We start from the raw sequence: 18,390 nt of genomic DNA on the forward strand, positions 1-18,390 counted from the left end.
TGTTAAAAACTACGTGTGTTGATACACATTCAGAGGATCAAAAAGTTACTTACCGTGAGAGGATGAGACTTTTCATCAAAAATATCCAATGATCTGTCAGAGTCTCTACAAAGTAAAAATCTCTGGTTTAGCAACAGGAATTATTTGGTAATGCTATGCCCCACTACAAGGTATTATTCATTAAAGTGGATAAAGAGATACACTTCATAGTTCAACTTTTCCTGTAATATGATATGAAGTTAACTTGTAGTTTTGCAAAGCATTTAATGATGAGATCTTAGAGCTGAATATGTAAGAAGCTAAATAATGAATAGCTATCCATGTTCTCAGATTATGCTTGGTACAGTTCTCACTTAAAATACAAAAACGGCCTCAATAATGGCATTTACTTCAAAAAGGCAGCTGTAATTTTGAAGCATACACTGTAACTAGCTATAATGGCAAGGGTTATTTGTGCATGGGACTGAGTGTTCATTCACACATCAATACTGATCTATCCCTCTGTATTCAGGAAAAACTAAACAAAGTCCAAACGCTGATTTGTGGTGAATTAAGTGTATTTTCTGTGCTCCCCCTGTTTTGTCTTTTTAGGCTTCATTCTCAGTGCAGTGTTGTGCCACTGGATGGGTGAAGAGGGGGTACAAAGAGGAAGCAGATACTACATGAAGTGCAAGATTTTTCAACTAGCTGTTACTGAAGTGACCAAGACCATATCACCCCTGGCTCAAAAAGAAAGTTGTATTTCAGAGAAAAAAAAGTTCACTTACCTGTTCTTTATATGGTAGAATATTGCTAATGTTACACTAAAAAAGAAGAAAGAGAAAAAAAAAGACTTAAAGGATATTCCATGCACGTTATTTCACTGAATGTTCAGAATCCATTACGTATTGGCTTACTCTCACATTCATTTACCTGCCTGAAGGGAAGCTGGCCAAATTAAATTTGCTAGCCAAACTGCTCTTACATTCATTGTACAGATACTTGTGCCACAAAATAAATGTTATGCCACATTTTAAACATACACCTTCATTGCCTGATGAAATGTAAAAGGCAACGTTTATTGGAAATGTGGACTATTCACAACTAAAATACAATAGAAGTTCTGTTTGGTGTTACATGCATGACTGTAGAGATTCTGCTAATGTTTTAACTCTGCATCCTGGCTGTCTATTTTAGGCACTGTCTAAAAAATAAGGCAAATAATAAAGATGATACTATGCCAACATAATCCAAGAAGGAAAGAACAACAGATCTCGGTCTCTGCTGAGTCACGTAAGGCAACAGATTCCATATTGATGCTTATCTAATGTGGTCAAATTTCAGATTCTTTACTGGCAGTGACAACAGGAACACGGCCATCACAGGAATCCATCATAGGCAAGCTCTGATCTGTTACCAGCTGTAGACCACTTTGAAACGGCACAAGCACCATCTTTTAAACACTTTCTTCTCTAGAACAGGAGTGACATGCTAGATACCTTGTTTGAAAGCAAATTTTAAAGCTACAAATCAACTCAGACATTTCCAAACTTTACTAAACTGTTACAACAGTAAAGCTTTCTGGGCCTGAAGCTACTTTTCTTTCTTTCCCTTCAAGCAAAGTAAATTTCTCTTCTCAGTTCTTAGCTGTTATTGTCTGTGCACAAAGAACTGACTCTGTGGTACCCAGAACAACAGGGCAAACAGCCATTTCCACTGGGGAACCAAGAAGACTAATCAATTATCAAACTCACTTACGTAAAATAACTGATATACAAAGAACAAGTAGAATGGCTACAACTAAAACCAGCAACATACCGTTATCCACAACTAGAGGGCAGGCTAATACCACTGGCAAGTAGCAAATACAGGCCTGCAAACTTTTCTGGCAACTCCATACAAAATCCATTTAAAGTTTTCCCAGATTGAGAGTTTCTGGATTTGGCTTTCAGTGCAAAGCCCTTGGGCTCCCCACCCCAACATACACTTTTAAACCCCAAAATGCTGACACTTCTGCACTGCCTCAGATTCTCAAGTGCACAGTAACTACTTTTAAATACAACAGTAGGTTAGCTCTGTAACTAAAATAAGCAGTCATCATTAACCAGACCTCTATACCCCTTCCGTGACCAACCTGAATAACCAGTGCTGTGCTCCTCTGATTCAAGTGTGCAACTGGCTTTAGAACAGATAAGACCACCATAAAATCCCAAATAAACCTTGCAATGTTACTCAGCCCTTTCTTGATGACAAAGTGGCTCTTACCACTTTATTGTGCTTCTAAGGTTAGGTTGACTGACGGTGCTGTCATCTATAAATATTGTTGAGCATGAGCTGTACTTTTTTGTAAGCTGCCCAGGAGAAACCTTAGGAAAAAAGAAAGAGAACAGAAATACATTCAAGGACAGGGATTCTGTAAGCTTTGGTTTACCACACTGAATACTGGCTTTACAGCTCAAATAGTTACGGCATAGGAGGTCTTTGTAGATGACTGCTCCTGCTATGTAAGCTACTCTATAGCCATCAAGCTCCTGAGGATACCCTTTGTGCAAGATGGGTTTATAAATATCCCTTGTAATAAATATACAACATGATGGTTTTAGATAAGTAGTTTTCAGAAAAAATAGCTGCAGCTAAAGAAGTAAGTCCATCAATTTTCTCAGTTCTCCTCCATGCCATTCTTGCAGTTCAAGTCTGTTTTCCCTCCCATGATGTACTTTTAGATTTCCTGTGACTCCTTTATCATCAATCTCCCTGTTTTATATCCTATACCTTTACATTTTCTGGTTATCCAGTATTGTTCCATGTAAAGGTAATTTTGCATTTGGGATTTTGTCTTGTTGTATTTCAGTTAAAAACCCCAAACAACCAAACTTCTTTACTTTTGTCTTGTTTCGTGTCTGCAATCTGGAAACAAAGTAATACTACGACCCTTACTTTCACTGTTCAGAACTAGCAGTATGTGCCATCATCTACCCTAATCCTGTAAATTTTGTACTGTAAGAAAGCTTCCTATAGAACACTAAGTCAGGCTTCCCTCGCACTTTTAGAGAATGCCTTGCACTAGAGCTAGGACGTCATAATTGAGGGAGGATTTTAATCAAGCAGTTCATGATTTGTTAGTTTTTGCCAGAATCTTTTTAAATCCCTTGCCCAAAACCTTGAAAGTCTTCCAAATGAAAATGTTGGCACCCTTTATCCAGCAATGGCTGCCTGGGAATATTTCCCATTCCAGCTGAAGTTTGCCAGCAAAAACAATACAATCACATTTCACTGGGTGCTGGCAGACTAAAGCTGGAACTGAAATAGAAAGAAAAGGAATAAAAAATAGGATCCACCTATATAATCATACTAAATATAACAGACTCGAAATATTATCTTACCAGTAACTCATCAGTAGGTACTTTTGCTAGGCAGCATTTTTTAAGCTTTGTGTTATTAACTTCTGTTTTTATCTTTACTAGTCAATAATTTTTTATGCACTTATTAATGACATTGCACCTTCTTTGTGGGTTGGTTTTCTTTTTTGGGGGGTTTTCTTTCGCAAATGAAGTGTCAAAACCAGCTAATATTTGCAGAGAAAGCTTAGAGCATCTTTCAGATTTTAAAACCGACAGATTATCTTTTGTTTATCATGCTGATGGTGATGTTTGTTCATCATCCTCGCTTCATGCTGGATACATTCCTCACAGTAACTCCTACAGTGATGCTCAAGCAGCAAGCCATTTGAGACTTGTCACCTTAGGTGAGAAATTAATCCAGTTTAATTTGCTTTAAGTAGGCAGTTTGACTTGTATTTCTCCTTTACTGTTATGAAATGCTCAAGACTGATACAACAAAAAAAATGCAGTTTTATTCTTTTGATGTCATTCATTCTGTGCTCTGTGATACTGTGCCTGTTTGTTTATTTCTTACAGACAAAGATAATTCAGTTTTATCTTGCTATGGAGAATTTGGAACATGTGTAGGACCACGTATGCAGAAATACCACAGCTGTTTCTTGAATTTGTCCCAGTATGCTAACACCATCTATATAGCACATTAAGAATCTGTTTTACTTACATGATTGATGTGGTTACTCTTCCTCTTCTCTCGCACTAGAAAGAGGGAGAAAGAATGTGAACTGAAAGGTTTTTTAAATACAATTCCAATTTACATTCAATAAAGCCATTCTATTAACCTAGTCTTCTTAAGTACACGAGTATTAGAAGTTTCAAATTTGACTCCAGGTGTCTGGAAAAGCAGTTTGAGGAAAAAACCCTAAGTTTTATCAAGCTAGTTAATTACATGCTACCTCCAACTATCTACGTGTACATTTAAGAACTACTTCTACCCATCCCACTAAGGGAAAAATATCAGGTTTGAAGAGATGCTCTGCATCATGAAAAACTGGATGATTTCAGGTAGTTCAAATAGACACTTCAACATCCAACAGCAAACACCTATCAATCAGAAGTAAAAACATCACACACTGAATCTGCCAGAGACACAAGGAGGAAGTGAGGTGCCCAGCATTATATACATGTGTTCTCACTCCTCCCATTACACAGCAAAGGGTAAAAAACCTATTTCATTCTACAGAAGATGCTGGCACAAGCTATGCCTATTCATCATATAAACACAACCATGTTATCTGGTAATTGTAAACTGTGTCAGCTTTTCAAAAAGACTGTAAGGTGTAACTTCCAGCTGTAACAGGGAGGTTTGCCCAGGGAGGTTGTGAATGCTCCATCCCTGGTAGTGTTCAAGGCCAGGTTGGACGAAGCCTTGGGTGAGATGGTTTAGTGTGAGGTGTCCCTGCCCATGGCAGGGGGGTTGAAACTTGATGATCTTAAGGTCCTTTCCAACCTTAACTATTCTATGATTCTAACAGTGGAAGTAAAACAGTGCTGTTAAAGGAAAGTGGAAGTTGCACACATGCAGAAAGCTATACAAATGTGACCAGCCTGGACAGGTGACTGCTCTGAAGTTTTGATCTCAGATCATTACCACCTGTTAGCAGGACATGTTCTCTTACATACTTAGGAAAATTAACTATTGGAACAGAGTATCCAAAATTATTCTTTTTGCATAAATGAAAACTCATAATCCTGGTAACACCTCAGTGAGAGGGAACTTACCTATATTAATTCTACTACTTCTATGGAAGGTTAACTAGAGAATATTCAGTGAAATTTGAAAATAAATTCTTCTGCCTGACTTGTTCATAAATATAACCTGTAAAAACCAATTCATCCAACTAATACAAGCTTCAGAGAACAGTTTAATAGGTAACATCTCACCTAGCAGACCATTTTTCTACATGAACACAAGTGCATACATTCCAATGCACTATATTTGAAGAATCTGAATCATGTTTAAAAGCAATACTACCCCCAAGAAGGATATTCATGTAGTCTGAATGTTACTTGCAGTGAAGCTATCGGGCTGCACTGTAAAGCTGCACTACAAACTCAACAACCATGTCAACTTGCTAACTGCAACTTAAACAGCACTTATCTAGGAGGTGCTTGAAATGTGCACATCAGATTCTCTGTTTGAAGATGGACCTTAGAGGCCTCAAGGAAAGAGGCCTAAAATTTCTTTGATATCACCTCTTTCTGGAGAATCGCGCTAGTGCTTATTTCCAGTTCTCACAGATTATCTGAGCATTGTGAACGTTATACCACTGACAATTTTACTACTTGCCATAAGACTGAAGAGCAGGACTGCAACTGACAGACCTGTCAAAATGATTCTGTTTTTCTGGGGCAAAGCTATGCCAAGGTGGAAGATGCTCTGCGGCTTTCCACAACATGCCCAATCTCAAATGCAGCACTGTCTTAGAAAAACAGCTCAGAAAAAACTTCTCCAAGAACCAACTGTAAGAGGACCAGAAGCATTTTAAATAATAATCTTAAACTCCTTTTCAACTGCAACTTCAAAATTTACTATTGTCACAACTCTTTTTTACTTGTGCAATACGGAAATGCCTCCACTTTTCAACAGCACTTGGGAACATGCAAGCTACAGCAACCGTTCAACATTTACTTTTATCAAGTAAACAAGGGAGCTACAAAGTAACTGAAAATCCCAACACATCCATGTCATTAAAACCAAGATTCAAGAATAATTATGTTAACTGGAACTGTTCAAATGGTTTAAAACAACATAGTCAAAAGCAACTGATACAGACTGATGGCTTAGGATTATTATTCCTTACAGAAAACTGTCCTTGATTTTTTTATATATGTGTGTATATATATATATTTAATTTAAAGCTTGAAGATTGAATTACACTGGTGAAGAAAGCCTTGCTCCTTCAGACTGCTAGGATCCAGACTCTGAAATCTCCTGATATTTAAGTGTTCAGAAGAACAAGTGATTGTGAGTGTTGAGTAAAGCAGCCTACAAACATATTGCTGTGTAAACACACAAATTATTAATCCCTATGCCTTGAAAGAACTGAAGTAATGTAAGTGTTGGAGCTGTATAATTAAAATAAACAGTTATTTTTCCAGGTTTTCTCCTGCCTTTTTTTAAATTGGAAAAAGCTTACCATCTGTTTGAGACTTGCTCAGGAAAATTGTGCTTGCTCTGGGATGATCAGACGGATTAGATTCCAAGGCTAAATCTGAAACAGAAAGGACAAAAGAACAGAGAGACCTTTAACAGAAGATGATTACGGCAACGTTTCCCACCCAGCCTTAACACACTCAAGCACAGTGATGGAGACAAGATCAGAAATACTCAGAATGGACTGTCTCTCTAAAGAGAAACCTTACTTTTGTCACGATAAATAAAAATCTGACATTTCCCCCACTGAATAAAAAACCCTGTGGACTTAGTCCTACTGCCATGAGGCTGTGAAGCATCCCATGGTTTCCATCATAACAAAATCTGTAAAGAAAGACTGCAGAAAACAACATATATCTTCAAAAGTCAGTATGCACCCCTCTATGTTAGGGTGATTGAGTGTGGAGCCTGTGCTCAGTAGAGGGCAGAAAGTGAGAACTTTTATCAAGAGCATAATTTCAGGGGGAGGGAAAAAGAAGACACTGCTGATCTTTCACTCTGTGCTGTAAGTACCCCACATGGACACAAACAATCTCTGTGGTCTTATAAAAGAACCTAATAAGTAACTTTTACAGCACTGATAAATATCAAAACATGGATCTTGCGCTATTCTGTTCTCCTGGAATTTCACATAAAACCCTGTACAGCTAATATAACGCTCTGAAGAACAAAATGATTGCTTTAATCCTTTGCCACAATGAACCAGTGATGACATTAGACGAGGATATGTTACTCCCTTAGATTGAGATGGGAGTGATCACTGAAGTTTGTTGATGAAACTGTAAACATCATGATGAAATTTTGAGCTGCGTTTTGACAGAAGAAACAGCTGTTCTGAGGAAGTCATGCTATAGACACACTGACTCATGTGAACACATCAACATAATAATCAAGTACTGTGATACTGCGCATCCTGGAAAGGGCAAATTCACATCCATTTATGTTGAACTAGATGAGCTTAAGGTCCTTCCCAACCCTAACCATTCTATGATTTGTCATTCTCATCTTCCTGTGTGCTACTTATGCCATGCTGGCCATAAAAGCATGCAAGCTCACAAACTCGCACGTTAGTGTTTCAAGGTCACTGGTATGCCAGTGCTGTTGCCAAACCCTCAAAAATCATCTCGGATTCACCATCAACTTTTAATAATTAAAAAAAAATAATCTTAAAGAGGTTTTTATGCACTCAACCAACAGAAGCAGTTAAATAGTAGCCACAGCATGCACAAACTCTTGGTGCTGGAAGTCTTAACCATGCGAATTTTGTGGTACTGCACCTAACACACAGCACAGCCACAGCCCTTGTGCATCAGCAGGTGAATGTAAATGCAAAAGTACATGTGTCCCCAAGACTTCTCATTCCAGATTCCCACCAGAGCAAAACACTGGTATCCAGGCCTCTATGTTTTCCAAGTACTTACAACATCACTGATCTCAGTGTAGCAGTATTGCTCTGACACTGGTCCAGAATGCAGACCAGTGTGATTTTGAATCTCTACTGTGTAAGTAAGGTAGCCAATGTCTATTCAGGAACACAAATATTGTTCAACCAGGAATTTCCTCTAAAAGCAGACCACCTAAAGCAGTTTTTAGAAGCTAACTTACAAAACCAGTATTCCTGTTTTCACCATAATGTGCTCATTCACTGCACAAAGTGAACCGATTCTTGAATTTAATCGTATAGTTAAAATGTAAGAAGTCCTGGTTTAGAAGCCCAAGAACAGAATCTGCCTCACAGCTGATACCTGAAGTACCACTAATACACATTTGATTCTCTGGAGAGAAAAAATAAATCCAGCACACAATGGAATGTCACAGTGGCACATTTAACCACTGCTTGCAATGTCTCAACAACATAATGCAACTGTTTGTTGCATTTGTCCACAATGTTGACAAGTCCCAAACTTGTCACAATGTTGACAAGTTTCTTACACTGATTTAACAAAATCACTTTCAAGACACAATAGAGAGACCAACTCTAGTTCCTAATGCGAACACTCTATTTAAAACAAATAAAGAAACCCCAATGAACTTAGGCACAGACCAGGCAATCGCTGATAATGGCAAATATTAATCAACTTTCTAGGTTTGAGAAAGGAGTGATTCTGAAACTGAAGTATTTTGCTCGTCTACCAAATAACTTAAGTACCATCAGCAGGCAGAACAAGACTGCAATATGCAGATTTCAAACACAGATGATTATTAGCACATTTATATGCAAACAGGGCGAACAATTCAGAATTTATTTATAGTTCAGCAGCTACTTTGAGAATAACTGGATGTTAGGTTAGAAAGGACCTCAGGTGGTCTCCAGTTCAACCTCTTGCTGAAAACAAGGTCAGCTACTAAGTAGAACTAGGTTGCTCAAGGCTTTACCCAGTTGAGTTTTGTAAGCCTCCAATGAGGGTCCACACAGACCAGATCACCTTTCCCACCAATGGGTACTAATGCCTACAGAGCTATGGGACTCACTATGGAATGACAGGGAAGAGCAAGTAGGATTGTATGAGACTTGTGTGATATTCAGGGGAAGGCAGCAAGGAAGATTAGGAAGGAAGAGGCACAGGAGAACAGAGGAAAAAGAACTACGGAATTCAGTAACTCTTAACACAGGACTTCGTGTTCCTCCAAGACATTGCACAGCCCCCAGTACAAAATCCCACAAGTGATCAAGACCAACTGTACGTCTTGCAAGTGACTGAAGAAAGGAAAGATGCATTTAGCAGAGCACCTCCCTGTAGCTTTCACCTTCTAAGCAGCCAGAGAATTTTAACCATCCTTTCTGCCCTCTTCTCACTGGACAATGCTTTTTTCCAAGTGGTGGAGAAATCAGTTGTATGATTTGCTCTTCCTAAACTGTCAGTGCTGCCCATGGAATACCAAAAAGCAACAGCGACACAGATGATGAAGGAAGCATAAAGCAAGAGGCTGGTAAGAACACGAGAAGAGGCAAAATGTAATGGGAAACTTGGCAAAATAAAACCCAGAGGAAGAGATAAATCTGTCTGCAAACAATCTGACTCACAACCAAGCATAACTCCTAATACTTCACTGTTGTAGCATTTACAAGCCAAACCCAAGATATCTGGCCCTGAAAATAATGGTAAGCCTTGATTAGGAGCTATGTCAGAAGATACAGGACAGAAAGCTCAAGCAACACATAAAGTCATCAGAGAAAGAAAGCAGCATGGTATGCCCCAGGATGAACAGAAATAACTGGAATTAAAACATGAAGAATCAGGAATGACAGAAGCAACAGGATGATACAAAAAGCAAAAAAAAACCAAGACCAAAACATTTTCTTTCCAGGGCCTATCAACTCAAAAGAAGTCAAAACACATTCTCTATCAGAGACTCAGTGATAAAGAGGTGAGAAAGATTCCCACCAGAAATTAAGTCTATGGGAGCAGCACAGTAGTGTTGCTGTGCTACAGTGGCCCTCCTGCTCGCTCTGGGAGGTGTGTATTAACACCAGCCTTCCCTCTTATTTCCCTGCATCTCTCAGTGCCGTGGTACTACCAAGCTTGTGTGATCAACCCTGTCTCCAGCTGGAGCAGAGATGCCTGACGTTACTTCCCTCTCTCAACACTCTGATTCTCAAGAATGCCTTGCAGCTTGCTTGCCCTTCAGACAATCTCAGCTACCTCTGCTGCTGCTGTGCTCTACATGTGCTGATGAGAGCACACAGTTCCCCACGGGACAGACCGTATTACTTTGAAAAGCAAATCTCTGCCCCCAGCTCAAGATCTTATGTCCTTTCCTCAACACAAGATCTGCATCAAGACTCTACTTTTACTCATCTATGCAATGTCAGACACGTGTGGCTTTTAGGAATTCATAAAGCTAGCTACTTACCTACTGTTTTACACACCTCCATGGGTGATTTCTAACTATTAAGAACACACTTTACACACTGCATCGTGCTACATATATTGTCTTGTTAATAAAGCTGACAGTCAAAGATGTCACTGTTACTAAGTAGCAGCCCTTTGACGATTTCACTACTTTAGAACACTAAAATACTGGTTTAGCTCCATCCTCTGCTTTACCAGCCAGCAGTAACGTTTTGATACAGCATATATTTAAAGCATTAAATCATAATATTATCTCTTCCTGTAAACAGAGTTCCCTTGCTCAGTGGGATACTAGCTTTCATTAATGTCTGAGCTTCTGTCATATTTCATTACCTTACAGTGTGAAAGATGTGAGTTACTTAACACTCCCAATAAAGATTATGAAACAAATGAGACGAACAAATTTGCCAACAGGTTTCAGAAAGTCTGTTATTCCTACCTTCTTATAAAATTATTTGTCCTTTAAATTGTTATTCTATTTCTACCCCCCTAAACATTCCCAAAAGTTACAGTTCTGGTTTCTGAATTCAACCTGTGTTTACTCCTCACCAGCCACCTCGAACTCACCACAGAGCCCAGCACACAGAGGTTGTTTTCCATTTGCCTTCTCCTGTTATGTCCTCAGCTACACACAGGTTAGTCTGTCCTTTAAATGTTCCACTGGTGGCTCCTTCCCCAGATTTGGACAGAATGAAAGCACTCTGATCTCCCGATTATTCATCTTCAACAAAACACATCTCTCTTCCAGAATGGGACAGACTCAAAAGATACAAAACTTGCTCTGTTTTCATAACTAATACAAGCAAATCTGAATACGTAAAGGACTTGGATCTGTTGCATAACAAAGTGCTTTCAAACACAACTGGTTCTCAGAAAGGAACTCTATTTTAAGGGAAAACCTTGGTGAAAACAATCTCAGCCAACACTTGCATGCGCACAGGTCCCTTAAAAACACTCCTCCCTAACTCCCTGGAGGAAATCAAGTCTATGTAAAAAGAAAACAACGAAAACCAACCCGCACAGTTGGCCTTTGTTCACAGAAAGGCAGAATTGTTGAGCCTTGAAGAGACCTCTTGAGATCACCTAAGTCCAGCCCCCTGCTCCAGCGGGGTCTGTCCAGAACTGTGTCAGTCAGGTTTTGGACATCTCCACAGACAGAGACTTCACAACCTCCCTGGGCAACCTCTGCCAGTGTTTGACCTCCCTCATTGTTAAATGATCACTTTTAAAGATCCTGACTTCACACAATACACAGAAGAATTTTCTTAAGCCATTTAAAATCTGACAGCTGTACTTTATGGAACTGCTGTGATAACAGCAGTACCATTATCAATACCCAGCATGTATCTATGTGCACTGTGATGTTTTAGAAGGCTGCAGAACTTACTTCAGTATACAACAAGCTTTCTTAATTAAGAAGGACTTACTTGTCCTTTTACACCACGGTCCTTAGTTGGAAGCTGACATAATAAACATTTCAAATTCGCTCTTAAAATCAGAAAAATTTAGAAAACAAAAGTGCAGACCATCTATTAAATACTGTGGGCTAGCCAGGGTTTCAGTTATCTATTAAGTTATGTGGTTTAAAAAAATCAATAGAGGATCCTGCATTTCTTAAAGCGGAGGAGGGTCCACACCACTATCATGGTGCAAATCCCTCAATTCACAGCCCCTGTTGGGGAAACATGATAGAGAAATCTGTTCCACCATACACAATACCTAGTTTCCCTGGGTCTGAAGGAAGCTGGGTAGGCTTACATGTGTTTCACGATGTACCCACCAGGGTTATAACCACTTCTACACATTTTAGCCAGGCAGAACAGCAGGACGTCAGGAGTGCCCCAAATTTCACAGTGAAAGCAGAACCAGTTAAAAGGGAGGAAAACTAGATGCTCCTGGGATTTCATCTCGGAACTAGAAGGAAAACAGTAGTTCACAAGGTAGGTCTTAGGAGTTACTGATATTTTGCTAGAGATGTGTTTCTGTACTGCATTTAATGTAGGCCCATTCAAAAAGACAAGGAGAAAGAATGAGTTACATGCTGTCTGCTTTTTATTCCCCATACAGATCTTAACACGCAACACAATTCACTACCATTAGAAGCTAAAAGTAGAACACCACTGCTCTAATTTTTTAACTGATATGCCAAACCAAAAGTTTCTAACTGTACACATGAAAGATCAAACAAGTTTTATAATCCTAGATTCATACTGATAACTGCAAGTTATTCCCGTAACAACTCCTCACACGCTCTTTGCACCTAGTGTCTGCAGGTAACCAGAACAAGATGCACTGTACTGTGTGCTAAGTGTTATATGCCACCTGGTGGGACTGGAACGTGTTTTTTCTCCCCTTCCGATTGCTCATGTTAATGCAAAATTCAAATGAAGTTTCGGCTTTTAGGAAAGTAACAGTGCCATCAAGTTTTGTGCCCACTTAGGCACAAGCTCAGTCGCTCTTCACAGTGGCTTTGTGGAATCCCAGCTTACCTGCAGCTTGTTCTAGAAAAGAAAAACAACTATCTGCATAACAAAACATGTCCAACAGTTTTACAGAAAAGCTTTTTTTGGTCTTTGAAAGAAGCTGACATTCAGCAGTTTATTATCCGAGTCTGGCTGACATGTTTGATAACAAGCCAGTGTTACTTTTCTCACTGGAATAAACCCCAGCAACCATGCTTGACTACTCCAATTACTTGAGAACCTTACAGAACTCCACACACAAGCAAAGCTGTGCTAAACACACACAGTTCATCAAACCCTGCAGAACACTACCTGCTTGAGAGTGGGATTTTTGCATAAGCTGTTGAGGTAAACCTGATATTTACATGCCCTGCAAGTATGATCTTCAATTTTATCCATCTGGCTTTACTACACATTTAAACAAATAGCACCGAGCTTTTAAAGCAAGCTGCATCCTCGTCTGTCCCTTCAAGTCGAAACATCCAGAGTTTTCTCCTGAAAACACTATTTTCTGGTGAGTGAAATAAAAGTGCACATTCAAACTTCGGCCGTAATGAAGAAAAAACAAACAGATTTAAAAATCTCAACATGAGCTTGTTGGCAAGGATCTACAGATCCAGCATATGGATTCCTAATGTTAACTTGAATTTTCCTCCTGCCTCCCAGAGTCACTTCTTCCTACATACGTGGAAGAAACATTGTCAGAAACCTCACTTTAATGTGTGATGTGAATTTGGGAGGAGCAGGTTTTTGTGTTTTGTTGGCTCATTCCCCTGTTAGTCAGCTTTTCAGTATGACCTCACCACACTGATCACACTTGAGACAACAGATACTCTGAGCCACAAAGCTGCTGTTGCTTTACAGCTACCCTGACTGGTTGGAGGGAAAAGAGAAAGTGTCCTAAAGAAAGCCTGACAAAGAAAGGATGCTAGAGGTTAATTACATGGAAACAGTTTAATAAAAAAAACTCAGGATGGAAATTAATTCAGTTTCCTTAGTTCCACAGGTTTCATCAAAGCATGTTCAACACTACTTAATAACTGCAGTACACAGGCAACTTGAAGCTTGCCCTTTCAGCATGGCACAGCCTCTAGAGAGGGGACTGGAAAAAGAAAAGGTGCAAAAAGCTTCTTGAAGTTATTCTAGGCACTAGTCTGAGCCTGTTCAGGTAAACCTCACTTATCTCAGTCTCTGTTAACCTTCCTCTTCAAAGCCTCCTTCCACTTGTTTTCCCATCTAACCTCTGTGATGACCACATCCCACTCAGCACCCCATTTGTCATTCCCTCTTATTCCTGGTTGCCTTTTCCCTTGTTCTCCAACCCCCTGCCCACCCTCTAGTTTTCCAGGTGAAGGTACAAATTCATTTTGTCCCACCAGTTCAGTAAGCCAACAATCTTCCCCTTGGTTCATGTAAATCAGGCAAAGCCCTGCTTAAAATTGTGAACTCAGTAAACAACAGTGGTGGAGGGATGTTTTCAAGTACAAGCGAGAAAAGTCTGCCAAGCAAGGCCATGTTCTAGTTTTATCCAAGGATCAAAACACTTATGAAAAGTTAAATCTATGTTTAAAATTAGGGACAGACAAGAAAGTGTCAGCCAAAAGAAGCTCTCCCCCAAACAACCAGGAACAGAGTATCGCATGAAAAAAAAAACAAGGCCAAATAAAGATTAGCAGACACACATTTCAGGGGGGAACACCAAAACAACAAAAAAGAAGCCACTCCAGCAACCAGCACACCCCAAATAGCACGTTAAGATCAAAGAGCTGCCATTTCTAAAACTAGACAGGAAAGCCTTTTGGTCAGTTCAAACTGCTACGGACTGTTGCTTGCCCACTGGAAGAAGGAACAGTTACTGCACAGCTGAACAGTCAACCATCAGTTCAAGTTCATTTCAGCTTTTAACATTAGCACTACGCATGAACCTACGTGGGGAAAAACTATAATTTTCAAAGTTATATTTATTCCCGTTTACATAATACAACTTGGCTTAGCACATCATACCACAAATACAGGCTTATTCCTCATTCTGGAAAAGCATGCATTGAACAGGTTACGGCTCAGGATCTTGAGAACCATAAAATACAAAGTCATCCTTTAAATTCTGTCTTAGCAGTGGATCTGGCAATCCCTTCCCATTTGAATTAACTTGTGTTGAAACATTACACTTTCACAGTGTGTTTTATCTCCGTTCCACTTACCACTCCTTTTTTTGTCATACATAAATACCACTTCATAACCTCCCCATTTTAAGATGGTGAGATTTTTCTTGTTTAATTCTGATCTGATACAGACAATATAAGTGGTGCTGACTGGAAAGCAGTGCCTGTTAAGTAGTGTGCTGGAGAAGATGCAGCATAATCCTCATTTAAGAGCGTAGACCTGCAAGGACTACATTCCGCTTGCTAAGAAAAAGCAAGACAAAACATTACAAAACAAAAAGTCCAAGGCTTAGTTGGTAACTTCTGCATTCCTGACTCAACCAAAACACTCAATTTTAGCAAAACAAGTGCAAGAGCATTAAGACTGACTTAAGAACAACAAACAAAGATAAAAATTTAAGGAATGAAGCATCTCCATCACATTTGGATGCTAGCTTTCTGATATATTTAGCTGTGTTCTTAGAAACTCCCAGAACTGAGCGAGCAGCATTGAACAAAAATAGCCAAGATGATTTTGACTTTTTTTTCCCTGTAGCTTTCTCTCTTTTCCCCCTGCCAAAGCACTCAAGAAAAGGCCTGTAAGTAGGTTCCCAGCCTTACATTATGGACAAGATTGGCATCTTAGCTAACCTATGATATTATACACTAGTAAGTTACAGAAGTAATCAAATGAAACTGCTGGACTACTTAACACTAATGCAGACAGCTTGCACAGTTTGGCTATGCTGACAGCTTTTACATCCCAGAGTTAAGAGGGATAAGTTTAGCTATCTGGTATATGCAAGCACTGCATTTACAGCTTTATTATTTTCACAGAAGGTCTTAAATTAAACAGATAGCAGTATCACCTAAAAAGTCATCACAGTGTCTGTTTCATAACATTTGATTTCAGGCTTTGCAAATTATGCTTTTTACATTTTGAAGTTAACTGCTTCCATCCTACCGAAGTAGAGCTTTGTAACATTCAAAAATGAACACAAGAAGCTTTACTCCTCATATTAACCACATGGAATTGGATTTCCATAAAGATACCAAGCTTGGATACTTTCTGCAGCCCTAAACAGTCATATCAATTGGAAAACTGTAGACAAATAGCATCAATCATCTGTAGCAGATCTCCTTCTGAGCCGTGCAACAGTGGACCACGTACCACTGTAAAACTGATCTTTAACATCATCTAAAACACGTACCACTTACGCAGTTCTAATTTCAGGATTACCTCCTGCCTCAAGACTAAAGTTTCCATAGCCACAAAAGTAAAACCTGTGACAGACAGCTACTATCTTACTCTTGGACTATGCACCATTATCCACGTCTGCAAATTCAAAGTATGAAATACTTCCCTATTTCAAGGCCAGTCCTGAAATCTGGATGAACTCACAGTTAAGCCTGGTTACTCAGATTCAAACAAATACAACCCTTATTCCTGAGCAGATGTATTTAACTTGGGCATTTTTGCTTGAGTTACCAGAATTTTTGGAGCTCAGCTCCTCCTCCCTTAAAAAGCATGGGAAAGCTGAGAGGTTTCTGCAACATCTCACAAAAATACAGTTTTGTTTCTCCTAGACGGCAAATACAATTTCTCCTACTGCTGTACTGCACAGCTGTCTCAAAGCAGATCCAAGGGGCTGAGCGTTCCGTCTCGTTTCTGTAACAGCTGCACCATATGGTGCTGTGCAGATCCTCACAAGTTTAATAACTCCATTTCTGAAAGGTTCCTCATTCTTTGGCAGCCAGTTTCTCTCCCTGATAAGAAAAATCTTTTTCCTAAGTTCAAGATGAGCATGGAGGGCCCATGAATTCTCACTGTTTACCTTGTACATTAAAGATGTCAGACAGGCTATCTTTTTTTCAACTGAATACATTTCATATAGGTGTGGTTATAATTATGAAAACGAACAGCAAGAAGCTTGTTAATTAAACCGAGTTTTGAATATCATACGCTATTACACTGTGCTGTGCGCTTATGGTATCATGTGCGCATACAGAGACAGACGGGAGCACCACAAACCTGTTACATGCTGTCCCTGTAACTATCACTGCAGCACAACCCTGCCAGCTTTTCAGAGGCACGTCTCAAAAGGAGATGCGTTACACAGCAAGTGCGTGTGACACCACTGCTCCAGGTAGAACTGGAAGGAATCTGAACACGGACTTTCCCATGAGCTCAAGGAAAACAAACTGGGAACACCGAGAGCTGCACCACAAGGAATGTCGGTGTAATGAGTCCACAGCTGTAACTGAGCACCCCGCATAGCTAGATTACAAATTACCCACGTCCAGCCACAATGATGTCATACGAACACAATCTCTGTAATTCTTAATTCCCTTACTCCCCACACACCCTCTTCCTTCCTCCTGTTCAACAGAGGCTGAAAATGCAGCAGCTTTTGCTAACTGCCTGAGCGTTACGACTGAGTCACGGCTGCATAGTTAAGGAGTAACAAGCAGCCAGACTTCCACCTCAGACGGGAGCACAAGGGGCTCTGCCATGGCTCTTTCGGGTTCCCCGCGGGCGGGGTGCGCCCAGCGGGGCAGCCAAGGACCCGGCAGTGCAGCACCGGGCAGGGGGAACCGTCCGCTCCTCCGCCAGGTTACTCGTTCAGCGGCCGCGCCGCTCACTTCGGGCAGAGGTCCCGGACGCGGAGCCGGTTTACGCACCGTCGGCGGCACTCGGCGGCGCGCCCGCAGGAAACCCCGGCGCTGTCAGCGCGGTGACAGCCGCGGGGAACTTTGCTTGGGGCGCGGCGCGGGCCGGCCGGCGGCAGGGCCGCTCCCCCGCGGGGGGCTCACCGGACCGCTCGTTCCCCCCCCGCCACCGGGACAAAAGGGGCGCGTCCCGGGCCGGGAACTGACGCTCCCCGGGGGCACCCCCGGGGACAGCCGCCGGCGGGGCAGGGATGCAGTGCCCGGCGCTGCCCGCCCGCCCGCCGGGCCCCACCGCTCACCATCCGGGAACTCCCGGTCGCTGATGTGCTGGAGGTGGGGGCCTCCGCCGCCGGGATCCGAGTCGCCGGACTCGGCCTCCGCCGATCCCGAGCCGCCGCCGCCGCTGCCGCCCGCTGCCGCCGCCGCCGCAGCCTGGTACACGTCCGCCCAGCGCTCGGGCCCAGGCGCTGCCCCGCCGCCGCCGCGGGCCCGGCCGAGCTTGGGGCTGGCGTCCGGGGATACGCAGCAGGTGACGGTGTTGCCCATGGAGCTCGGAGCTCCCCCGCCGGGCCCCGGCTGCGCGGCTCCCGGGCTGTGGCGGGGGAGGGGGAGCCGAGGCGCCGGGAGGGCGGGGGTTGGGAGGGCCGAGGGCGGGGCGGGGCTCGGCTCAGCTCCGCATCACCGCCGCCTCCACCCGCCCCCACGGCCGCGCGAGCCCCCCGCCGCCTC

General features: G+C 41.6%; 1 protein-coding gene across 2 annotated transcripts in view; it reads right to left on the reverse strand.

Annotated features, from left to right (window-relative positions):
• CCNYL1 (cyclin Y like 1) overlaps positions 1-18,384 on the reverse strand; it is a 32,306-nt gene extending 13,922 nt beyond the window's left edge. Inside the window, exons 1-6 of one of the 2 annotated variants that reach the window (XM_062619793.1) lie at positions 17,961-18,384; positions 6,518-6,592; positions 4,042-4,076; positions 2,245-2,345; positions 768-803; positions 54-105 (exon numbers count right to left, since the gene is read on the reverse strand). In XM_062619793.1, the coding sequence (XP_062475777.1) occupies positions 54-105; positions 768-803; positions 2,245-2,345; positions 4,042-4,076; positions 6,518-6,592; positions 17,961-18,207 (546 nt within the window). In that variant the 5' untranslated portion in view covers positions 18,208-18,384. The remainder of the gene's footprint in view (positions 1-53; positions 106-767; positions 804-2,244; positions 2,346-4,041; positions 4,077-6,517; positions 6,593-17,960) is intronic. The other variant, XM_062619794.1, reaches the window with a different exon arrangement.
• Between the last annotated feature and the right edge of the window lie 6 nt (positions 18,385-18,390).

Source organism: Pezoporus occidentalis, unplaced genomic scaffold (genome assembly GCF_034315485.1).
Source record: "Pezoporus occidentalis ecotype Australia unplaced genomic scaffold, CSIRO_AGI_Poc_V1 ctg213, whole genome shotgun sequence".
Taxonomy (NCBI): domain Eukaryota; kingdom Metazoa; phylum Chordata; class Aves; order Psittaciformes; family Psittacidae; genus Pezoporus; species Pezoporus occidentalis.